Source organism: Podarcis filfolensis (genome assembly GCF_964270895.1).
Source record: "Podarcis filfolensis genome assembly, chromosome: 1".
In the NCBI taxonomy this organism is placed as follows: domain Eukaryota; kingdom Metazoa; phylum Chordata; class Lepidosauria; order Squamata; family Lacertidae; genus Podarcis; species Podarcis filfolensis.
Window position 1 is genome coordinate 91,420,885 of NC_139604.1, and position 26,131 is coordinate 91,447,015.

Here is a 26,131-nt window from a genome sequence, read left to right on the forward strand (position 1 = left end):
CTAGAGGGCTGCAGCCCCCCACTGCCATATACTGAAACTATAAGACATTGAGCTTTGCTCGAGTTACAGGGGAGCAACTCATTTTTTAGTTGGGTACAGAAGGTATGATTTGGCCTCCTAACTCTAGTCAGGAGCCCTACATTGACCTCTGGATTTCTCCACTGTGTGTCTCTCTGTGCTGGACTAAGGAGAGCAGTCTGGTCTTCTGCATCACTATCCCAGCCCACCTATGTGATGTCCCCTAGGCTGACCTTTAAAGCCCTAAACAGCCTCGGCCCAGTATATCTGAAGGAGCTTCTCCATCCCCATTGTTCAGCTCTGAGGGCCTTCTGGCAGTTCCCTCACTGCGAGATGTGAGGTTACAGGGAACTAGGCAGAGGGCCTTCTTGGTAGGAGCGCCTGCCCTGTGGAACGCGCTCCCATCAGATGTCAAGGAAATAAGCAACTACCGGTATCTTACTTTTAAAAGACATCTGAAGGCAGCCCTGTTTAGTGAAGTCTTTAATGTTTGATGTTTTATCATGTTTTTAATATTCTGTTGGGAGCTGCCCAGAGTGGCTGGGGAAACCCAGCCAGGTGGGCAGGGTAAAAATTGTTGTTGTTGTTGTTGTTGTTGTTATTGTCAGGGAATCAGGAGCAGGAGCACTGGGGAGAGAGGAATTGGAGAGCGAAGGGGAAGAATCCGAGGGAAGCGTAGGGGAGTATGACAGTGGCCCGAGAGATTCCATGAGCTTCTCCAGCGAATCAGAAGATTCCCAGAAGGGGGCGCCGATGGTCAGAGCAAGGGGGGTCCCAGAGGGGACGCACCAGAAACAAGGAGCCAGAGGGGAACCCCAAAGCAGCAGTGGGGGATCAGGACCAGTTTCCCCACCAGATCGTAGTGGTGGGGAAGAGTCACATGTGTCAGGGCCAGCGTCCCCTCCAGCCAGCAGAGGAGGTGAGTCAGGGCTGACCACGCCTCCATCGGAGAGTGGGGGAATGGAGGGGAGGTCAGTTGCAGCTAGCCCCCCCCCGAAGGGGGAAGCAGTGACAGCAGCAGTGAAACGGTCAGGAGGAAAGCTGCTGGCTGGGCGTGCGCGCCAAGTTCAAATGTGCAAGCGCGGGGGACAGCAGGAGACCCTGATGGGGAACCAGCTCCTAAAGCCCGCCGGAGGGAGGGAGAAGGCTCAGGGGAATCAGCGTCAGAAGAGGCTAGAAAGGGCGAGACCCCGGCGGGCAGGCGGACCCAGAGGAGGAAAGAGCAGCGGAAAAGGTGGAGCAAGGCGAGGGTCTTAAACTGGTGTACAGGGGGAGGAGATTCAGAGGGATCATCAGCGGTCTGACAGTGAGACGTAGAGCTGCGCGCTGCGGCTCTGGAAGTGAAACTGAACTTCAATAAAGACTTTTGTACTTAACAACGAAGCAGCGTTGGTCCTTTGTGAGCTGGGACCTTGGGCAGCTCTGACAATTATTATTATTATTATTATTATTATTATTATTATTATTATTATTATTATTTCTGCCTGTTCCTCTCTCCCCTATCCCACCCTATGTACTTGGTTTACTCAGATATTCCCTCTTGTCAGTCAGAGGGTCTTGATACTCACCTACACTTTGCAAGGATCCCAGCTGTCTTAAACGCTGTTTATGCTGGATAACCCTTTTTTGTAGCCAAAGTGGAAAAGCCTCCCTGCTTTAAAACATGCTGTATGTTTGGACAGAGGCAAAGCTTCTGCCATAGAAGTCCTGGCTGATCTCCTTGCTTTGGGGTGATTGCCTCATGTGCTTCCAGACCATAATATAATAATAAGTACAAGACCCAGGGCCAGAGAGCTCCCAAGCTGCAAAAGTCCCCAATGAATGATTTCCCTTCCCTGCTGAATGTTGTGTAGAATAAGAGAAAGTGTCATTTCTCTACCTTTTATAATGGCAAGTAGATACACTGGAAAGGAAGAGGAAGGCTGTAGGCCTGAGAGAGTTCCCCCTTGCAAGAGACTCACTGGGGGTAGGCATCTGCTTTAAAGGAAGGCTGATTCACAAACTGCTTCTGGCAACACAATATCCCGAATAGATAGGAAGCTCTTGTTTCCCCTCCTGATAACAGCAAGCTGAACCTAATTTCCCCAGAAAGAGAAATGCTAAGCTTGGATATCAGAGAGCCTGTGCACAACAAAATCCTCACCCCTGCAGCGGAGATATGTGGAGCTCAATTATCGCAACTTCTGGATGGGATTTATAGAGGGGCAAAGGTGCATCTCTTACATGACATTGAGTGGTTGATAGACAGATGGAGTTCTAGAATGAAGGAACAGAAGCCTCTGTGGCTACTAGAGAGACCTCAATCCTTCACTGCTAGGAAGGGCTTTCTGATTATAAAAGAGTGTGGGCACCTCAGGAACAGCCCCAAGTGCTGCACCCAGCTGAATAACTAGCCCCTGAGAAGAATTTGCTATTGAAAAAGGGACACGACAGGGATGCCCAATATCCCCACTACTTTTCATATCTGTCCTGGAGGTTCTATTAAATATGATTAGAGAGGATCAGCTGGTTAAAGGGATTCAGGTCGGAGCTAAACAGTACAAACTGAGAGCATTTGCAGATGACTTAGTTTTAACTTTACAAGAGCCAGACACTAGTACGAAAAGAGTTTTAGAACTAATACAAGTATTTGGTCAAGTAGCAGGTTTTAAGTTGAACAAACAGAAAACGGAAGTACTGGATAAAAATCTAACAGCTGTTGAAAGGGAAAAGTTCCAGAGTGAAACTGGTTTAATGATAGCAAAGAAGGTGAAATACCTGGGGATTAATTTGACATCTAAGAATGTGAATCTATTTAAAGATAACTATGAGAAATGCTGGACAGAAATTAAGAAAGACCTAGAAGTATGGTCAAATTTGAGACTTTCCTTGTTAGGCCGTATTGCTGTTATTAAGATGAATGTCCTGCCTAGAATGTTGTTTTTGTTTCAAACATTGCAGATTTTAGACAAAATGGATTGTTTCAAGAAGTGGCAAAAAGACATATCTAGATTTGTCTGGCAGGGCAAAAAGCCCAGAATAAAGTTTAAGATATTAACTGATGCAAAAGAAAGAGGGGGGTTTGCCCTGCCGGACTTAAAGCTGTACTATGAATCAGCGGCGTTTTGCTGGCTGAAAAGTTGGCTGCTTCTTGAAAACACAGACATTTTGGATTTGGAAGGGTTTAACAACAGATTTGGCTGGCATGCATACATATGGTATGACAAGGTAAAAATCCATCAAGGTTTTATGAACCATATTGTTAGGAAAGCATTGTATAAGGTTTGGACTCGATACAAAGATTTGCTGGAAAACAAAACCCCCAGGTGGTTGTCACCAATGGAAGCTAAGGAAGTGAAAAAACTTAATATGGAATCCAAATGGCCAAAGTATTGGGAAATTATAGAACATGAGGAGGGGAAAGTGAAATTGCAGAGTTATGAGAAGTTGAAGTCTAAAGTAAGAGACTGGCTACATTACCACCAGATAAATGAAGTTTTCAAACAGGACAGGAAAATTGGCTTCCAGGTGGAGAGGTCAAAATTAGAAACAGAGCTTTTGGAACCCAATACTAAGAATTTGTCAAGAATGTATAACTTGCTGTTGAAATGGAATACACAGGATGAGATGGTTAAATCAGCTATGATTAAATGGGCACAAGACATTGGCCATGACATTATGCTTGCTGACTGGGAACAGTTATGGACTACCGGTATAAAGTTTACGGCATGTAATGCCTTAAGAGAGAACATCATGAAAATGATCTATAGGTGGTACATGACCCCAGTCAAGCTTGCAAAAATTTATCACATGCCCGATAATAAATGTTGGAAATGTAAGGAAACTGAAGGTACTTTCTACCACCTTTGGTGGACGTGCCCAAGGATCAAGGTTTTCTGGGAAATGATTTATAATGAAATGAAAAAGGTGCTTAAATGCACGTTCGTGAAGAAACCAGAAGCCTTCCTCCTGGGTATGGTAGGCCAATTGGTGTCAAGGAAAGATAGGACGTTTTTTATGTACGCTACAACAGCAGCAAGAGTATTATTAGCAAAGTATTGGAAGACACAAGAACTACCCACACTGGAAGAATGGCAGACTAAGGTAATAGACTATATGGGACTGGCTGAGATGACCGGCAGAATCCGTGACCAAGGGAAAGAGACGGTGGAAGAAGATTGGAAGAAGTTTAAAATCTATCTTAAGAACTGCTGTAAAATTAATGAATGCTAAAATGTTTTGGGTAATGCAAAACAGAATTGCAGCGACTAGCAATTGGATATGAGAAACAAGATCTAAAGAAAGTCTTATATGGAAATTAGGGGATGCTGAAAAGATTGATAACAGGGATGCAGAAAGGGGAGGTATGGGGAAGTCGCCGAAAGAAGGTTAAGGAAAAAATGTTAAGAAAGTATACGTGTTTATATGTTTGTTTGTCTATGTATTGTCTTGTATTGTCTTTTATTATGTGTTTAAAATCTAATAAAAAATTTATAAAAAAAAAATAAAAAATGAATAACTAGCCCCTGGAAAAAAACAAATACAGAAGAATTAGATATACACGATGCACATGTATTGATGCATGCATTCACATGTGCAAAAATATGTGTATTTGGAAAAGACACATTTTTCAAAAAAGTCTCATTTCTCAAATATTTTGAAATAGCTTTCCGTTAAGCTCTTAGTTGTTTATCCCTGAGGTGCACATGTAAGACTTATCTTTTCTCTCTCTCTCTCTCTCTCTCTCTCTCTCTCTCTCTCTCTCTCTCACACACACACACACACACACACACACACATTTGTGCTGGTTTAGGGATAGTGTGCTTACATTTATCAAACAGTGAAATGGTGCAGGTAAAATATCCAGCTCCCCATTATTGCATGTTGGAAAAGTTAGACCATCTCAAGTAAAATGTTTTTCTGTACCATACTACCACCTACTGGAACAAGCCATTTCTACAGTGGTGTCTGTCACAATTGTGATGAGCAATGAAACAACTTGTTCACATATGCCCCTACGCTTAGCATCTTTTTCTGCTTTCAGCTCACTTGGCATAACAACTGGCATAATGACTGTGGTGTCCCTACATGGAATTAATGTTTCTGTTTAGATAACTCCAGCATGTGTTTTGACAGCAACAATGCTTCCAGGAAAGTGATATGGTAGCAGATGCCCTGTGTACAAGATAAAGCACAAATCAGCTAAGCACAAAGTACATAGATTTAAGCCAATATACAGCCTGATCCTATGCAAAATTAGATGCCCCCAAGCCAATTAAAGTCAAGGGGCTTAGGCACTCCTAACCCCACGAGAGTCTGGTCTGAGCGACTTGTATTGACTCAAATCCAAATACCCTATCTTAAGTAGTTCTGTGGAGCAGATTAACCAAGGGGAGCTTCCTGGTGAATGATGTGCTGTCAGAAAATTTCCCACCATTTTTGTTTTGTTTTAATGTGTTTGTTTATTGCCTAAAACATTGTAAGTTGCTTTGAGTTGCTGTGGCAAAAAAGTGACTAATAATTTTAATAAATAATAACAATTCTGCTTCTACCTTCCTGAAGGTTAACCGTCTTGCATTACTTTTATATTGTCCCAGCACTATATAGTAGTAAAATTTCCTGGATGCTCAAGATTCCTATTGAACAATTCCCGCATGCTGTTGCAGGTTCTGGTTGCATAACTCTATGCAAAGCATGCTACTTATATATGTTATGTTGCTTTTCTATATTAAGTGCTGAGCAATGTTTAATATATCGCTGTGAATTTGGGGATTCCATTGAAGGAGCCATGCAAGTTTCTTGGTGAGTTAATATGCCCTAAGTATTAGTATAAGAAAGGAAGCTGCTCTGTTTCAGAGAGCAAATGGTTGGGCTCCCTCCATCACCTGACTGATAGTGAGAAGGACAAAGGCAGATTGGTTGTGTGCAAGAGCTGGGCTAGAAGCAGACAGTAGGAAGAAGCCTAAGAGTGGGAGCTATGCCTGATTTCTGCTTGAATCCAATGTTGTGACTTTGGGAGAAGCAAGACTTTCTGGGTTGTTAATGCTGTGAGCCCCTCAATCATAGGCTCAGGTTGTGTTGTTGTTTAGTCGTTTAGTCGTGTCCGACTCTTCGTGACCCCATGGACCACAGCACGCCAGGCACTCCTGTCTTCCACTGCCTCTCGCAGTTTGGTCAAACTCATGCTGGTAGCTTCAAGAACACTGTCCAACCATCTCATCCTCTGTCGTCCCCTTCTCCTTGTGCCCTCCATTTTTCCCAACATCAGGGTCTCTTCCAGGGAGTCTTCTCTTCTCATGAGGTGGCCAAAGTATTGGAGCCTCGGCTTCATGATCTGTCCTTCCAGTGAGCACTCAGGGCTGATTTCCTTCAGAATGGATAGGTTTGATCTTCTTGCAGTCCATGGGACTCTCAAGAGTCTCCTCCAGCACCATAATTCAAAAGCATCAATTCTTCGGCGATCAGCCTTCTTTATGGTCCAGCTCTCACTTTCATACATCACTACTGGGAAAACCATAGCTTTAACTATACAGACCTTTGTTGGCAAGGCTCAGGTTGTATGTATGTGTAAATAAACCATATAGCATAAAGACACCACAGCCTCTCATTTCAAGGAAACCGAATCCTGGGCAAGCACCTGGAACCCCTGGAATCTTGAACTGCTTGGAGACTGGGGTGGCATGCAACAATATTATTACCTAACCGCTGCATTCATCTGATGTTGTTCTGATAATCCCATTCAGTAACACTCACACTTGTGCAGATTATTCATTCAAGAAGGGGAGTAATGGAAGGGTGAAGGCAGGGAACCATGGTACACAAAAATATTTGCTTTCATTTTAACTTTTAATTTAATTGAATTAATTAACTTCTAAAAATTTTAAAATTAACTTTTAGTTTAGTTTAATTTAATTAATTTACTGTTGCACAGGTGTAAAAAATCAAAGCCAATAAATTACTACAACTTAAAAAAGCATAGAAGTCCATTAACAAATATACATTTGTTGTAACTTTGTCTAGCCATCCCTCTGATCCATTAACTTTCTTCAAGAGTGCACTTCTGCTAGTTAATCAGATGAAGGTCCCGAAGTATTTGAGAATGACAGAGATGTACAGTAATGTCCCTCTGCATCTGGAGACAAAATAAACAGTGTGATGCTTAGGATATATGAACGGAGCGATAGCAAGGTTTCTAGAGACTTAAGGCAAAACACTTGTGCCAGACCTTATTGTTGGCAGTGAATAAACGCCACTGAACACTGCAGACACACTCTCTAAAACTGCCAAGTCTCCTATACGATGCTAATAGTATATTCCTGATGCTTCGTTTTCTTAGGCTTAATAGTGTTGTTTAGCTGAGCTTATTCAGCTGTACCCGGTGATGCCAAAACTGGTTTCATACTACAGTTTGTTTGTTTTTCATCTTAGGTAGTTCTATGCACTATAAAGTCTCTTTGCAAGAAAAAAAGAAACAGGGAAAAATCACTTCACTGCAGGAAAACTGATAATATGAATCCACCGTTTTTATTTTATTTATGGGATTTCTACCACTTGATAGTATCTATCAAGAGCCATAAAAGCACACAGTGTGATGTAAAACAATAAATCTAGCTTGACAACAGGACCATACTCTAGAAATCATTTTCTTAATACCCATGACTAATGTGAAAATGGGTCACATGAAAAGACAGGAAGAACTGAAGTGACAGTTAAGAATTTCTGCAGGAAAGGTAGAAAGGGATTTAGTTAGTTAAAATATTTTTACCATTTTTAAGCTGGAAGAGACTCCCAGCATGGTTTACAATAATATGATCCCTTGTAATTTAATAAGCAATAATGTGGGGGGTATTGTTTCATTTGTTACTATGTTATGCATTTTTGTGTTTTTATATTGTAACCCACCGTGTGACCCTCGGCTGAAGGGCAGTATAGAAATTTTAATAACAATTCCTTTTTTAGGGGCAGTGATGAATGCTGTCCACCCTGATTTTACATTGTTCAGCATGCCTAAACTTATTTTAACCAAACGCCATACCTACTCTGCATAGGATTGACCAGTAAGCTCCTCCAAGGTCACCTTTGTTTTTGAAATGAGATGCTATGCAGAAAATATCACTCTGACTGCATGTGTGATCATCCAATAAAGTGTCCAAGGTGGACAATAAAGTTTCTATTACCCTGGTTTTTCTATTACCCTAATATCCTGTTTTTCAGGCCAAAATAGTTTTTTAAAACTATGTATTTAGTTCTAAAGCTGGCATAGTTGATATTTGAATCAACAATGACAACAATTTCATGGTCTTAAGTAAAGAATGGTTCAGGTTACATCACTATACAAAAAATAAATCCATGAAGCCCTGATTCCAACAATACAAACAGGAATATTGTACAGAAATATGTTATTCATATTTATGTGTATGTATTTTAATCTAAAACTGATACTAAGGGTGATAACCAATGTTGGTCATGTTCAGATTAGACCCACTGAAATAAGTTACAGTTGTACCTCGAAAGTCGAACGGAGTCCATTCTGGAAGTCTGTTCAACTTCCAAAACGTTCGGAAACCAAGTCGCGGCTTCCAATTGGCTGCAGGAAGCTCCTGCAGCCAATTGGAACCTGCATCAGATGTTCAGGTTCCAAAGAACATTTGCAAACTGGAACACTCGCTTCCGGGTTTGCAGCATTTGGGAGCCAAAACGTTCAACTTGCAAGGCGTTCAGGATCCAAGGTACGACGATATTTACTTTCAATGGGTTTACTCTGAGCTAGACAATTCAGAGCAGGCAGAAGTAAGTATTTGTACTCTTTTCTAATGAAAGTACATATGAAACAGACCTGAAATCTAGACTGACTCAAATAAATTCTTCTGACCCCATTTGAATGTAGTTCTTCCCTCACTGCTAACAGAAAGTGCAGCATATTATTTATCTCCCTGCACATTCACTGGCTCTTGTTCATATTGGATCATTCACCTCATAAAAGAAACATCAGTATTGTATATGATTGAACCTATTATGTCTTCCTTCTATTTTCATGGTGGGTTGCAATATGGGTCAATTTAGTCCATGTCATTTCTGAAACGTGAAACTGAAAATGCACCTTAAGACTAATAATTGCCGTGGGGCTTTAAATGTAGATGGACTGCATTTCAATGAAGCACTGGAAGTGACTTACAGCACATCCCTAAGCATTTGTACTCAGATGTGAGCTTCATTGAAATCAATGGGCCTTATTCTTGCTGGGGAATTAAATATATGAATCCCTGTGGATCCACATGTGCGGGTGAACAACAAAAGAATCAGCTGGGTGCCTAGATTCAAAAAGCACACAGAAAGCCCCAAGAGAGTTTAAAGCACAAAAGTCAAGCAGCAGTGTAGCATTAGGAATATAGGTTGTTTGATCCCTCTTATCTCATTTACAATGCTCCCACTCTTTCTGCCTCTTTTGCAAAGAACAGACCACACTGCTAAGTAAGTTTTAAATGCTTTACTTACAGATTCAAAGGTCTGGTACATGCATTGCTCCATGCAGTTGCAAGGAGGACACAGGCAAAATATTGGGTAGAAAGCCTCACTTCCTCGCTCTCCAGAGGAGAGGTGAAGTGAACTAGCTGAGTCTAGGGACACAGCTCTATTTTCCTAAATCCCTTCATGCAGTAAATAACCCTATACTTGCCACTAGCTCTATGCTCACTAGTTATGTTTGACTGCAATTTCCAATAATTCTCTTTGTAAAAGTGTGCTTAGAATTACAGGCTTAAGTACAGTGGTACCTCTGGTTGTGAACAGGATCCATTCCAGAGGCCCGTTCGCAACATGAAAAGAGCACAAGCTGAAGCACCGTATCTGCGCAGGTGCGCGGTGTGATTTGGCGCTTGTGCGCATGCGCGAAGCGCAATTTAGCACTTCTGTGCATGCGCGAGCAGCAAAACCAGGAAGTAATCCTTTCTGGTACTTCCAGGTTGCCGCGGGACGTAACCTGAAAGAACGTAACAGGAAGCAAACATAACATGAGGTATGGCTGTACCTCTCATCCAGCATGAAAAACTTAGTAATTATGCAAATAGAATTAAACTGAGGGGAAACTCCCACTAGTATGCAGGAAACAGGAAGCCTGGTAAACACTCAGTGAACATAGTGGTAAAACTGAACCCAAGTTGCTAGCAACTTCTGCCCTTCTCTCCTTTTAAAAAGGAAAAATGTGGGCATTACACATAGGGTGTGGTAGCTTTGCCCATTTATTTTTATTTCTAAAGGGCTACATGAGCACATGTGGACATGTGCTGTAGTTCATGCAATAAATACACTATAAAACTTTAGGTTGGTTTTTTTAAAAAAAAAAAACCCAGCTCCTTAGTGAAGCTAAGAGTGGTCATTGCTTTGCATGGCCACTATCCCATAATAGGTACCCATCTAATGCAGAAGTATTACCAGTAATGTAATAGATGTGTGGCAATACCAGCAATGCTGGAAATACACCCTGAGAGAGCTGAAACTAGATGCAGAAGTAAGCTCAATGATTCAAAATCCTGCAGAGCTGGTTTGACTAGAGACCATGGTGGAACACATACACCAATTAACAACTGTATTATGATTATTCTGCTTCCAAGTATCTGAAAAGCTATTTTCTGTACATGACTTTTGTACCTTGTTTCCCACAGTAGAAGAGTCAGCTGAGTGGCTGACTAGTAAATGGACTCTGAGCAGGTTTTTTTGTTTTTGTTTTCTTGACCCTGGATTTTTTCCGCTTCTCTGTGGGTGCTTTTGGTTTCTTGGCACATTCTGCCTTCTCAGCATTGCGTATTTTCAGTGCTTCTAAGAAGGCTCTTTGTGTCCATGGGGTTGGAGGGATTCCCAACCAAGGCTGAAATACAAGTAGCAAAATAAGATTTGACTTTGCAAAGCCATATACAGATTCATCTTATCTCTTTCTTTGCAAATAATAATTAAACCAGAGAAAGGCATAACTTGTTCATTTTTAATATTTGCTGTCAATTTTCACACATATTATGTAATGTATACATATATAATAACATCTAATATTGCTGTTTTTAAAATCAGTATCAGTAATATGCACAAATTGGCAATGCAATTCACATTACATGAAAAACAAACTTTCAATTGATTTCTCCTAACCCTCTAAATGCAAAAGGCTGCGCAACATGATACTTGGCATGTCCTACTTGCCCCTAAAGGACTTACTGTACTTTAGTAAACATGTTTAGGATTCCAGTAAAAGTCACAAACTGAGCTACTTGCATTTGAATAGCTCAAACTGCACAAGTTGATTTAGGCAGCAATCCTGTGCATGCTTACAAACACAGGATTTACTTCTAAATAAGTGCACATAGCTAAAATGTATTTATAGTGGCTTAAATTATTTGTTGGTAAGTGCCTGTCCTTCTGAGGTCTGTGTCTGCAATCTAGGGAAACCTCAAAAACACCTATGGGAATTACTCTTTCATATAAGAGTGACTGTTTATTCTGCTATTATCATATAATTAAATAATTTTGCTGTAGATATTTCACTGGATACATTTTAAATAGCATTAGTATTTATTATTTGTTGGGCAGCTGTAGTTACTTTTATGTCATTGCCATTATCTATGTTAAATCTGGCTGTACTGGATATGATTAGTTAATATGGCAAAGCAGCATCTTGACACAATTATGTGGCTTGAAGCCCAAACTGAACCTCTTTTGACTAATAGGATTTACCTCCAAGTAAATAAATATGGCTTTAGAATTCCGACCTAATGCGCTAAACATAGTTACTCAAGAGTAAGGCATGCTGAGGTGAGCTCCAGCCTATGGGTGTTTGCCCGGAAGTAAGGTAGCTTGAATTCAAAATAATTACTCCCAAGCCTCGGCCTATAAAGCGAGATGAGCGCCGCAACCCGAGAGTCGTCTGCGGCTGGCCTTAACTGTCAGGGGTCCAAATCGTAATCTGATTTACGATGCAGGAGTAGCAACCTGCTCTACCGTGGTATCTTTGCAAAAAGTTAAGAGTCGCGCACAGCCTAAATTTCAAATCTGGTGTGCGTGTGTGATGATACATCATTGGATCCAGTGGTGTCCTGCTGCTTTATTGCGATTGTATGTTATGTTTTTAATAGAGCTTTTAGATTTTTAATTCTATTAATGTTCATTTGTTTTTAACGATTGTTTTCCCCCTATGCTTTTAGGTGTTCTTATTTTATGGGCAAGTTGTCCTGAGTCCCTGTAAGAGTCAAAGGCAGAGGATAAATATAAGAATAACAATAACATGATTTACCTTAGAACGTAAAATGGGATCGTTCTATCCCTTCGTATCTCTATGATATCCTAGATACTTGTTAGAGAACAAGGGCCTAACTTCCGTTTTAGACCGGAAAAGCCCACTAGGGCTAGAGCGGCACTCTCTCTCACCGACTCTCTCTGACCCGTCGCTCGTTGGCAGCGCGGGAATCCGAGGGCGGAGCTAGGTAAGAAGCGGCACCGGAAGGAGAGGTCGAAAAGCCTCGCTCCTAAGCCGGAAGCCGTCGGCACGTGTTGGCCGGCGCTTCCCCATCCCGGGCCCCGGCATGGAGCTGCTTCGCCCGCCACGTGTGTCCGCGCTCTCGGCCTACCGCTCCGCCGTGCAACTCGGGGACCGGGAGCTGCCGCCGCGCCCGAGGCACGGGCTGTCCGTCTCGCTGAGGCGCCGCAAGGCCAAGAAGCGGCCCTCTAAGAGGGCGGTGGCCGCCGAGGACTGCGCGGAGGCACTAGGGGCCGCCAACGGGGATCCGCCCAGGGATGCTTGCCCCGTGCCGAATGCGGCCGTGAAATTTGCGAAGAGACGGAGAATGAATGCGAACTCCAGGGATGCGGCGGCGGCGGCGTCCTCCAAGCGTGAGCGCGGCCTGGCAAGCGGAGAAAGCCCTGCTCCAGCACCCCATAAGAAGAAGGCGCCTTCCCCCCAGCGTCCTTTTATGGGCTGCCCACTCCAGCACCTTCTCCAAGAGCTGGGGCAAGTTCAGCATAGCCGGCAGCGAGCCGCCAAACTCTTCGAGTGGCTCATCGCTCCCACTTCGCCTCGTCACTTCTTTGACCGGTACTGGGAGAAGAAACCCCTCTTGCTCCAGAGGCACAATCCAGGTTATTACCAGGGCCTCTTCTCTACAGCAGAGTTTGATGCCATCTTGCGTGACAGCGATGTTCGGTTCGGCGTCAACTTGGACGTGACCAGCTACGAAGATGGGAAGAGGGAGACGCACAATCCGGAGGGCAGGGCGCTGCCGGCTGTGGTGTGGGATTTCTACAGGAATGGCTGTTCCCTCAGGATGCTAAACCCCCAGGCTTTTTCTTTCACCCTCTGGCAGTTCCTCTCCATCTTGCAGGAGCAGTTCAACAGCATGGTGGGAGCAAACACTTACTTGACCCCTGCTGGTACGCAGGGCTTTGCTCCTCACTATGACGACATTGAAGCCTTTGTGATCCAGCTGGAAGGAAAGAAGCACTGGCGGGTTTACAGCCCGAGGAAAGAGGCGGAGGTGTTGCCTCAGTTTTCGAGTGGCAACTTTAGCCAGGAGGAGATTGGAGAACCCATTCTGGAGACTGTATTAGAAGCTGGAGACCTGCTCTATTTCCCCCGCGGGTTTATCCACCAAGGCGACTGTCTCCCAGATGCACATTCACTCCATATAACAGTATCCTCATACCAGCGACACTCCTGGGGAGACCTGTTAGAAAAGCTCCTTCCTGCAGCACTGCAGATGGCCATTGAAGAGGATGTGGACTATCGCCGTGGGCTACCCACAGACTACCTGGAATACATGGGAGTCCTGAATTCGGATGTTGTTGATCCTCGCCGAGATGCCTTTATGCAAAAGATCAGAACACTAATAACCAAACTAATAGATTTTGCACCAGTTGATGCTGCTGTGGATCAAAAAGCCAAGGCTTTTCTTCATGACTGCCTCCCGCCAGTGCTGACTGAGAGCGAAAAGGCATTGAGTGTGTATGGACATCCAGCACGGTGGGGAAATGGAAATGTCCAAAATCTTGATGTCCAGTTGAAGAAAAAGACACAGGTACGGCTGCTTCAGTATGGAATTGTCAGATTGTGCAATGAAGGAGATGCCACATTGCTGTATTATACTGCAGAAAATTCAAGGGTGTACCACAAGGAGGAGCTCAAATACTGTGAAATAGAGCCTGAGCATACAGATGCTATTGAATTTTTGCTTTCTTCCTACCCAAAGTATGTCAGTGTGGAAGACCTTCCTTGTGCTACGCTGGATGAAAAAATTGTCTTCGCCACAGTCTTATTTGAGAAGGGATTGTTGATTACTAAGAACCCTCTGTTGCCTGTATAACATGTTAAATATGATCAAAATAAATGAGTTGGAAGAATACTCTTCTATTGTACTTACTAGGATATTTAAGATAGCAATCCAAACCTCTGAGAACTTCCTGCTTGGACATTGAAAGCTTTCTGAATAGGAAAAGAAAATACCTGTTAGTTTAACTACAAACAGATTGATGCTATCTGCCTATTAAAATGCAGAATTGTGTATATAGTACATCTGGTCCAGACTCAGCCAACATGACACCTTCCAGATGTTGCTAAGCACCATCTCCCTTCTGCCCCACCTGGCATAACTAATGCCCAGGAATGATGGGTGTACTCTAGTGACATTTGGATGCCATCAAATTGGCTACCCAGAACAACGCTGTTAATTTGTAAGCCAGCTCTTTTTTATTCGTAGATCAAATTAAGGGTGATGAAGACCTTCATTTCAATGAAGTTTGCAGAAGTGTAAATAAGTTTCTTTTCCTCTGGCAAAATAAGATCATCCAATATTTAAATATAATAAATACAATATTTCTAACAGGGATGTTTAAATTGTGTGTTTGATTAGAAATTAAAATATACAGTGACTGTATCTAATACAACTGGTAGCCATAGATCTGTGTGCACACAGAAATATGACTAGGTGACAGTTTAATTACACAACATTTCTATAAATTCATTGAAGCTAATCCTACATATTTTACAGGTGCAGGATCCTAAGCTGTTTGAATATGGAACACTTATTTCTGTAAAGCAAAACAAAACGTACCAGGGATAGTGAATGCTTTTTTGTTTTGGTGTAGATAAGCATTTCAACATGACACATAGACGCAAAGCTGTCAATTGAAAGCAGTATTTTAACACAATGAGTACATCAACACTGGGTTTTTTAAAAAGCTGATCAAAGCAGCCTTAGCAAAATGGACAAATTTCAATTCCTCATACACTTATGTGGACAACTTCGTATCTATAGGACCTACTCCTACAGCTACACTTTACTTTCTGTGAAATGTTATTACCCATCCTTCATCATAAAGCCCTAGAGCAAGTTGCAGGAACAAAAAAAATGTACAATTTAGTAAACTCTTCCCAAAAATGAGGTTTGCATCCAGACCTGAATTTAAATGCATTGCAGAATACAAGCCTCACCTTTGTCAGGAATCCTTGTATCCATGCCTTCGACTAAAATGAGAATGCTCCTGATTCTTCCTTTGATGTGGAATTGCCCTACATCATATGTCACATGACTTGACAACTGTGTGGACTGCCCCTCCCAAGAGTGGTCTCTGGATGGTGAACCAGTACTGGAATCAGCCTGCCAGCCAGATCCAGTTCCCCACCCTTACTTTAAAGTTTGTGCCGAGCACCCTTTCTGAAAAAACAAATAAATAAATAAATACGCAAAAGCAAATGAGCATTCTACCAAACTGCTTTCCCCACCACCCTGATTTACCAGTGAAAATATCTTGAACAACATCAAGGAAGATGTCCCTTATTGAACTGTACGCAAAGACGTCTCCCTTCTCTCGATAGATGCGGTGGGCTTCCTGCCACGTGTTCTTTGTTATCTCCTTAATTTTGAGCACTTTCTCAATTACCAAGTCTTTTTGGCTTAATGTGGCAACCTGCGTCAGAAATAGTTATTTTTGTTAAAATTACGTGCCACTTGTCATGTAAAAACTTGTCCAGGTGGTGCACAATGAAAACAAACCAAATCCAATATACTAAAACCAAAAATACAACAATCAGTAGCCCAAAGGTTAAAATTCTGTAGTCTTGGGGATGTAAGACTAAAGGTGAAACTAATGCACCAGCCCTTGAAGAAGGGTAGATCACTTGTCACTAGGTGCTCCATTCAGCAGAACTTAATTTTAGTTGACCAGATCGAAACAAGATGCTCTTACCTAAATAGGGACAGAGTGGGGCAGATCTGTATTTGGAGAGTAGGACTGCTAAATGTTTTTCACTTTCATAACTGATGTCTGTGTCTGCTTTCCACAATTCCTTCTGGTTTATATATTGACATACATTGCCTCCACTTCTTTTTCAGGGGCTGGTAGGAGCCAGTTGTGATGTGAAGAATTAGTAATGGTATGACTGGGCTTCAGAGAGCCTAGACAGTTGCATTAAGACTGTGTGCCCTAACAAGCCAGAGCTTAACTCTTCAGTAAGATTCCTAGTTTCCTTAACCTCCAGGATGTAAGACTAGAGCTGAAACTAACACACTAGCCCTCCTAGAAGGGTAGAGGGACAAAAAGGGGCATTACAGCTAATTGCTCTATAAGCTGCTAGATCTAAGTGCAAGAAGCCATGTGGTCCAGTTTTCACAGAACCATGCCACCTCCAGAATGAACATGAAGATTTTATGTGAAAGTAAGGGCACTTCCAGATGACCTATTTATTGAGCATTTGTCCTGATCGGTCTGCAGCAAGATTAGATGATAGTGGCTGTTTTAATTAATGTTCATTTTGATCTGTGTTTAGGGAGATAAGAGGATGTGTCAAAGCAAGTGGTATCTCACAAGTGCTATCTCTCAGGTTTAGACTTCCTCCATTGCTTATTGCAAAAAGTCTGATTTTAGGGGGAGGGGAGCAGGTCCCCCCCCAATCAGCTATAATTTAACATCCTTGGACAGGGGGAGTATTCATAATATATTTCTGAATTTGTTACTCCTACAAAAAAAGAATCTAGGTCTTTCTGCTAATTGCAGTTTTCTCCCACCTTATTCTTGATCATCTGAATCGTTTCATGTTCCTCTTCCTGTTCAAAATTGAAAATCTTCACAGCACGGCTCACTTCTCTAAATTGGAAACAATGGACGGTGTGTTATTTACATGCTTCAGAGATCTCAGATGAAAGCCTGCCAGAGGAAGGAGTTCTGTCAAATCAGTACACTAGCCATCTTCTATTTTCATTTTTTCATTTCACTTTCTATATTACTATAGAATATTACTATTCACAAGGCAGTTTACAGCAACAAAAGATACACCAAAGAACACAGACCTTACAATAATCTGATCCGATACAAAAACATCATAATAAAACATAATAAATACAATACAATAACTTCTCTCAGTCTATATTTCCTATGTGCATACAGCTAGCACCTTATTCTGTGAGATATCTGCAACAGTGTAAGTAGATCCTTCTGCCCCTGCAGCAGTGCACAGTGCTCGGGTTGCAAACAATCTGTTCCAGAGGTCCATTCTTAGACAAAAGCATTCTTAAACTGAGGTGCGCACTTTCCCTAATGAGGCCTCCTGCTGCCGGTGTTCGGCTTCCGTTCGGCTTCCAGGGCAAAGTCCGCTAACCAGAACTCCTACTTCTGGTTTTGCGGAGATCGTTGTCCGAAGTGTTCGTTAACAGGACCGTTCGTAGACCGAGGTACCAGTGTATAGCTAGAGAAGGCCTCCCCTACGGGTGCTTTGGGTTTATATGAAGCTGGTTCATGCTTCTACTTGTCTCCATATGTCTGCCTCACCCTCTGAAATCCTTGTGATGCAATACAAGGGGAAGTGGGTGTAAGAGACACTAAAATCTGTCTTTGCCATGAGTATGAGGCAGGTTGGGGAAGAGATGGGTATTGGTACCACAGACCTGGAGTGGCACTTGGTCCAGACATGCTGGCAAAGGCCACCAATTGTAACATTACACTGCATTCTTCTGTACCACCCTGTGATCTGCTTGGCCTGTGCAGCAGTTCATGGGAGAAGGTTATTAGGGTAGGTGGTAAAAATGATAAACTACTAAAAAAACAGGTGCTGGTTGAGTCTTGGAAGGAGCACATGACTACGTAGAAGAGGGGAGTGGGGTGAGGAATGGATCAGGTTTAAGCATAGTACTTCTCAGAAGTAATGTTTATATTTACAGTCAAAGTTTCAGTCCCATCTAAGGCACTTGGAAGCCACAACTCCAGTTCTCAAGTTAATCTTGAAAGTAGGCTTTACTGTTTCTTAAAACTCTGTTTGCATACTTTTGAATGGTCTAGAATATGAGTTGTATCCAGTGCTGTCTGTGCACAAGTGAAACAGACTTCTGCAGCAGAACTTCACATCAGACTCCTCCCTGAAGCCTTCCACATGCCCTCAAAATGTGCACAAGTGGGTTGGGGGATACAAAGTTAGATAGTCATGGGGTGTTTATGAACAAGGTAAAAATCTGCAAGGCCTTGTATCATACCCTGCAAATATGCCCTCAAAGCTTATTCTGTTTGTGTTACTTAAGAACAGCTAGAGCTTATTCTGGACTGCTAATTCTGAAGCCACTCTAGTGTTAATCTGAGAGGTGCTCATTGGAATACCTGTAAGGAAAGAAACAGATTTACAAGCAAAGGCTAAACACTAACTCACGATGGGGTTGCCAGATCATACAGGCCCTGACCCCCTAGCTACATGTTTGGTGTGTGAGAGAAGGGGACCAACTTATAAGTGTAGTTCTTCCATGTAAGGGGGAAATCCTGACTCACTCAGGGGCCACTCTTAAGTGGAGGAGATCTATTCACATAACCCGCTGGCCTTACGCTCACCAAATGGGTGGTGGTGGGAGCGCACAGTGAGAAACAGAACTTAGTTTCAAGACTTCAGCTTTCTTTTCCCCCTCCCCCAAGCACAAAGTTCATTCCCAGAAGCTGTAAATGTGTTCCACAGGAATATTATCCTGAAGAAGTACAGTGGTACCTCGGGTTAAGTACTTAATTCGTTCCGGAGGTCCGTACTTAACCTGAAACTGTTCTTAACCTGAAGCACCACTTTAACAAATGGGGCCTCCTGCTGCTGCTGCGCCGCCGGAGCATGATTTCTGTTCTCATCCTGAAGCAAAGTTCTTAACCTGAAGCACTATTTCTGGGTTAGGGGAGTATGTAACCTGAAGCGTATGTAGCCTGAAGCGTATGTAACCTGAGGTACCACTGTAAAGGTATTACACATCTGCCAAGAAGAACCCAGGAGAAGGAAGTGGTTTTCTAAATGCATAAGTTTTTCTCCATTTAGGAAACAAGGGACTTACTCTTTGACCATCTCATTTGGCTCCATAATCATTCTCTCCAGCAAAGTAGCCCGAACTGTTTCATCCTTCATCTTGAGGGTGATGAGACTACGACAGGCTTCCCTTCGCACCCCAGGATCTTCTTCATAATGAAGGGCCCAGAGGAGAAGTTCTTTCAGGTAAGGACTTGCCTCTCCTATCTGACCCAGAGCTGACAGAAAAGAAAAGAGTGTTCATTTCAACATTTATGCCAAGAAGATGAGGCAATGATCCAAGCGCCCCCATCACCTAAAGTTCTACATCCTACACTCTGAAACAAAATGTTACCCTTTCTCCCTGAAGTGGAAGGAAGGAATTGCCTTATGGTGGGAATCTCTTTTGTGCTTCAACCTTCCTTGCAGCACAAAACAGATTATACCCAAATCATCTTTGGTAGATGCAGGTATTATTGCTGATCTTACTCATCTTTTTTTGGAAATCAAGCCACTGTTGACTTATTAACTCAATGACAGTCCAGGATTGTGCTCCTGGACATACCGTTTTTGGCAAAGTGTTAAATTAGAAAGCAGGATCTCTAACGCTGACTCTTTTAATGTGAAATTTCAGCAGCAGGAAAACACTTTTGAGGCATGTAAAAAGTTCATTGTATCTGCTCACTAAATAAGTATGCTAGCTGTTGCAGTATCAGATAGGATGTTAAATATGGCTAGTTATTTTGGCACGCAAACAGCAGCTGCCTCTGGGGCTGATAATTAAACCTTTCCTCCTTTGCTGCGGTTCTGAGGAAAATCCTTTGCCTGAATGTGTTATTTCAGAGGTGGGAAGCCTTTTTTAATAGCAATCTTCCAGGGGGCACGTACCAGTGTTGGGCAGGACAGAGGCAAAAGTGGGTAGATAAATGAATGTAAATGGCACCTTTATATAGTACACTATTTTCTACAGACACTCTTCTCAATCAAGAGTCACTATCAGAGGTCAAGAACACTTTATAGCCAAGTGAAAACATTCAAGGGGAGTGGGAAGGAAGGCCAGTGCAGGGACTGGCCCAGGAAGAGACAATGTGGTTGGGAGAGGTTATGCTCTGGGGAGAGTCCCAAGGATTAGACAGAGATGCTTGGCAAGCCACATTTGGCTGCTGGGTCCAAGGTTCCCTGTTGCTGCACTATTTGCGTTGAGAGGAAATCCCCAATTGATACTAGCAGGAGGCATTTCCTCCCAGTGCAAATATTAGCTTCAGAGGAGGGATTTCCCTCAGGATCACAACAGGGGAGGAAATGGTTTCACTCGCCAACCATGACTTGTTGTGATTCTGATCATCATATCCCTTCCCTTCCAGCTTTAATTTGCAGTTTTTAAAGTGTACATATTCAATGCAAGGTTGCAATTAATAGCATATCCAGCTTGGCCCCAAGAGAGTGTACCAAGAAGTCTCTGGTTGAAATCACTTAGAGTTCTCTCAAGAGGCTTCGGCAAGAGGCTTTGCTCTCAGCATCAGACATATATCTGTAGCATGAGAGATTAAAATATTCACTTATCCTACAATGGGAATCTCCCCATCCAAATTACTAGAGCAGGATATAGTTCCAGCTAAAAGAACAGTAACCTGTAAACTAGAGGAGATGGACTTGCAGCAGAAAATGATCTTGGGCAATGGTACCTGCTCACCTCTAAACCTTGGTTTATTACCCCTCTTAAGGCTCCCAAACTATTTGAATTCCTTGACTTCTTCGGCTCATAGATATGCCTTTGTAAAGGCAAGATTCAACACCTTCCCATCGAACGTGCTGAGAAATAGATTCTCCAATGGACAGATATCGCTCTTATGTGATTGTAATTGTGGGGCACCGGAATCGTTGCATCACATAATTCTTGACTGTGCTCTTCACTCATCGGCCAGGAGCAAGTTTCTCGCTCAATATCTAAAGGGAATTGCCGATGATACGAATGAAGCCAAACGGAGATATCTATTAAATGATGATGACCCCCTAAGATCACTCATGGTCGCCAGATTCTTGATCAGCGTCCTATCCCTAAAGAAGAGAAACGGACTCCTGTGCAGCTCGGATAATCCCTTTAAACTATGATCTATGTTTTAGGTTGTATTTAGATGATATCACCATGGATGTCTTTTACTAATTTATAAGCAGAGGGCGATATTTATGTTACAAATTTATTGTAATGTATGATGTTGGTCCTTTGTTTTTTATTTTGCTTTGGTTCTTGTCTGCTGTTTGTAAGTTTTTGGCGGTTTTAAATTTGGAGGTTTAAGTACATTATGTTGGTATGGGAAACTGTCGTGTGATGGGCCAATGGCCGTAATAAAGATCAATACAATACACTTATCCTACAGGGCTGTTACAAAGATAACTGGTGACAAACTGGATTTTAGTCTGTGGAAGCTGATACCATAATAATGTGATAGTCCATAAAAGGCCACAGAACTCTTTCTTGTTCTTGTTGCAGCAGAGACAGCTACTTCTCTGGAAACAATATGAGACAATATAAAGTGCTAAATGCTTTAAATATGCTATGTAAATGCCAGCGTAGGATTATCACTAGTCTTGGGGCTGCTTCAGTCCTGATGATTAAAACATCCACAAATGAAGATCAGCATTTTTAGTGGAACTTGAACATCCCCCATACTTTTTACAGGTTGGTTCTGCACATGAGAAGGCAATGATAGGATCCTAGCCTTTACAATACCTTTGATAGCTAGAGTCTTGATTTTCCAGAGAGGGTCAGTTTGCATTATCTTAAAAAGGCACCTGAGCACCTAAGAACAGCAACAAGAAGAAAGGTATTAGTTGCAAGAACGTAGTTTGCATTTTGTTTTAAACGGGATGGTTCACACCAAATAAATTACAAGACTGCCCCAATAGGGAATTCCAGACGGTAATATAAAGGCAGCAGATAGGCACGATGAGGAACCCACCAAGCCAAACATCGCCCATCACTTGTGTATTGTAACATTTTTGCAGGGCAGACAGGTAGCTCATTCAATTCCATTGTCTTGAAAAAGCCACGTTTCCATTATGTGCAGTATTTTATTTTCCGGTCCAAGCCTCATAATAATGAAGGAGAGAAACACAATAGCACATTTCTGCTTTCATTCACCCCATCGGAAGGTGAAGTTTTTAATATTTTATAGGGAATATTTATAGGGAAGTTTTTAATATTTAATGTTTTATTGTGTTTTTTTTATCTGCTGGAGGCCACGGCAACCCAGTTGGATGGGCGATATACAAATTATAATCATTATTATTATTCATCACATTCCTTTAACTTTCTTTTTTTTAAAAATAAGATATTTATTAAGATTTTTAAAGTATTACAATAAAAATAAAAAAATAAAAATAACAAAAATACAAAATAAAAATAGTTAAAAACACACAGATTTTCCATTGCTTATTTTCCTTTAGCTTGTTTCCCAGACCTCCTCATACCTCCCTTTTTTGTATTCCACTTCAAATTGTTGGTTCAGCAAATTCTTACCATTAAGTTTTTACCTATTTATAACCCTTTTTTCATATTCTCTTAAAGCATTACAGCTGGAAACCACTTAATTTCTATCCAACATCATTCTAACATTCATTAATTTTACAATATTTCTGTAGATAGTCTTTGAATTTCTTCCAATCTTCTTCCACCGACTCTTCTCCCTGGTCTCGGATTCTGCCAGTCATTTCTGCCAATCCCATATAGTCCATCACCTTCGTCTGCCATTCTTCCAAAGTGGGTAGATCTTGTGTCTTCCAATACTTTGCAATGAGTATTCTTGCTGCTGTTGTAGCGTACATAAAAAAAGTTCTGTCCTTCTTTGGCACCAATTGGCCGACAATGCCCAGAAGGAAGGCCTCTGGTTTCTTCAGGAAGGTATATTTAAATACCTTTTTCATTTCATTATAGATCATTCCCCAGAAAGCCTTAATTCTTGGGCACGTCCACCAAAGGTGAAAGAATGTACCTTCAGTTTCTTTACATTTCCAACATTTATTATCGGGCAAATGATAGATTTTTGCAAGCTTGACTGGGGTCATGTACCACCTGTATATCATCTTCATAATATTCTCTCTTAAGGCATTACATGCCGTAAATTTCATACCTGTGGTCCACAACTGTTCCCAGTCAGCAAACATAATGTTATGTCCAACATCTTGTGCCCATTTAATCATAGCAGATTTCACCGTTTCATCCTGAGTGTTCCATTTCAACAGCAAGTTATACATCTTTGACAAAATCTTAGTTTTGGGTTCTAACAGTTCTGTTTCTAATTTTGATTTTTCCACCTGGAAGCCAATTTTCTTGTCCAAATTATATGCCTCTATTATCTGATAATAATGAAGCCAATCTCGCACTTTGTTTTTTAGTTTCTCAAAACTCTGCAGTTTTAGTCTATCTCCCTCTTGTTCCAAAATTTCCCAATATTTCGGCCATTTGGCCTCCATATTGAGCTTTTTCTGGGCTTTTGCTTCCATTGGTGACAGCCACTTGGGGTTTTATTTTCCAATAAATCCTTATATCTTATCCAAACATTGAACAATGCTTTCCTGACAATATGGTTTTTAAATGCTTTATGTGCTTTAACCTTGTCGTATCACAAATATGCATGCCACCCAAAGACATTGTTAAAACCTTCAAAATCCAAAATATCTGTGTTCTCAAGAAGCAGCCAGTCTTTCAACCAGCAGAATGCTGCTGATTCATAGTAAAGTTTAAAGTCTGGCAGGGCAAATCCACCCCCTTCCTTTGCATCAGTTAATATCTTGAATTTTATTCTGGGCTTCTTGCCCTGCCAGACAAATCTAGAGATATCTTTCTGCCACTTCTTGAAACAGTCCATCTTGTCCACAATTTGCAGTGTTTGAAACAAAAACAGCATTCTAGGCAATACATTCATCTTTATAGCTGCAATTCGGCCCAACAAGGAAAGCTTCAAATTTTACCAAATTTCTAAGTCTTTTTTCACTTCCGTCCAACATTTTTCATAATTATCTTTAAATAAGTTCCCATTTTTTGCTGTCATGTTAATCCCCAAGTATTTCACTTTCTTAACCACAGTCAGACCTGTCTCATTCTGAAACCTCTCTCTTTCAATCGGTGTTAAATTTTTCTCTAAAACCTTAGTTTTTAACTTGTTCAGTTTGAATCCTGCCACTTGACCAAATTCTTGAATTAGTTCTAAAACCCTTTTGGTACTAGATTCTGGCTCCTGTAACGTCAATACTAAGTCATCTGCAAATGCTCTCAATTTGTACTGTTTGGCTCCGACCTGTATACCTTTAACCAACCGGTCCCTTCTAATCATATTCAGCAAAACCTCCAGGACCGATATAAAAAGCAATGGGGAGATTGGGCACCCCTGTCGTGTCCCTTTTTCTATCTTAAATTCTTCCGTCACCACATTATTTACAATTAATTTAGCCTTTTGTTCAGAGTATATTGCACCTATACCATTTTCAAAACCTTGGCCTATCCCCATCCCCTGTAGGTTCTTTTTCATAAAACTCCAAGAGATGTTGTCAAAAGCTTTATCCACGTCCACAAATATCAGAACTGCTTTAGTGTTTATATTCACTTCTAGTTTTTCCAGGATATCAATTATGTTCCTCAAATTATCAGACAAATGTCTTCCCGGGAGAAAGCCCGCTTGATCTTTATGAATCTCTTCCATCAATACTTTTTTCAATTTCTTGGCCAAAATGTCAGCAAAAATTTTGTAATCCACATTAAGTAACGATATAGGGCGGTAGTTCTTAAGCTGAGTCTTTTCAGTCTCTATTTTCGGTATAAGTGTAATATACGCCTCTTTCCACGACTCTGGTGCCCTCTTCCCTTCCAGAATTTCATTGCAGACTTCCTTCAAAGGTTGTAATAACCACTCTTTCAAAGATCTATAATATCTAGAAGTCAGCCCATCCGGTCCTGGAGATTTGCCCAATTGCATATTTTGAATGGCACCTTCTACTTCCTGTTCAGATATTTTATAGTTCAACATTAATTTACTTTCTTGGGAGATTTTTTGTAATCCATTTGTCTTCAAAAATCGATCTATGTCCATTTCTTTCTGTGGCCCTTGTGAGTATAATTGTTTAAAATACCTCTGGAAACAATTTCTAATCTCAATTGGGTTATGTATGTTCTTTCCTTCCACTTCTAAATTTGTAATAGTATTTAATTTTTGTCTTTTTTTCATTTGCCAAGCCAACAATTTCCCACATTTATTAGCTGATTCAAATGTTTTTTGTCTCATTTTTTTAATTTTCCATTCTATTTCCTGATTCATCATTTCCATATATTGTACTTGATATAATTTTATTTCTCTCAAAATCTCCTGCGACTTTGGTTTTGCTCTCAATTTCTTCTCACTTTCTTTTATTTTCTCCAAAATTTTATCTTTCTTCTCATTTTGACTTCTCTTCTTTATTGCATTCTGTTGTATCAAAAACCCTCTCATAACAGCTTTGCTTGCGTCCCAGATTACTCTTTTTTCTACATTAGTATTCAGATTTATTTCAAAATAATCTCTCAAAGTTTTTTGGGCCTTTTTATACACTTCTTCATCTCTAAATAAGGTGTCATTCATCCTCCATCTGAAGGAGCCAGTTGATATTTGCTTCATCTCCATCCTTACAGCGTTATGGTCGGAGCAAGTTTTTGGGCAGATTTCCACTTTCTTTATCTTTGGTGCCATTCCTCTAGTTACCCATATTTGGTCAATTCTAGTCCATGTCATCTTGGCTTCATAAAAGAAGGTTCCCTCTCTTCCCAAGGGGTTCTTTGTTCTCCAAATGTCCACTAAGTCCATATTGTCTGTCATCTCAAAAAAAGTTTTTGGT

General features: G+C 41.4%; 1 protein-coding gene across 1 annotated transcript in view; it reads right to left on the reverse strand.

Annotated features, from left to right (window-relative positions):
* Positions 1-6,824: 6,824 nt before the first annotated feature.
* Positions 6,825-26,131, reverse strand: part of HEATR4 (HEAT repeat containing 4) — a 45,926-nt gene continuing 26,619 nt past the window's right edge. Inside the window, exons 12-19 of the mRNA XM_083606409.1 lie at positions 21,999-22,068; positions 19,317-19,506; positions 17,034-17,112; positions 15,765-15,936; positions 14,391-14,452; positions 10,645-10,861; positions 6,919-7,129; positions 6,825-6,868 (exon numbers count right to left, since the gene is read on the reverse strand). Coding sequence (XP_083462535.1) covers positions 10,667-10,861; positions 14,391-14,452; positions 15,765-15,936; positions 17,034-17,112; positions 19,317-19,506; positions 21,999-22,068 — 768 coding nt within the window. The 3' untranslated portion in view covers positions 6,825-6,868; positions 6,919-7,129; positions 10,645-10,666. The remainder of the gene's footprint in view (positions 6,869-6,918; positions 7,130-10,644; positions 10,862-14,390; positions 14,453-15,764; positions 15,937-17,033; positions 17,113-19,316; positions 19,507-21,998; positions 22,069-26,131) is intronic.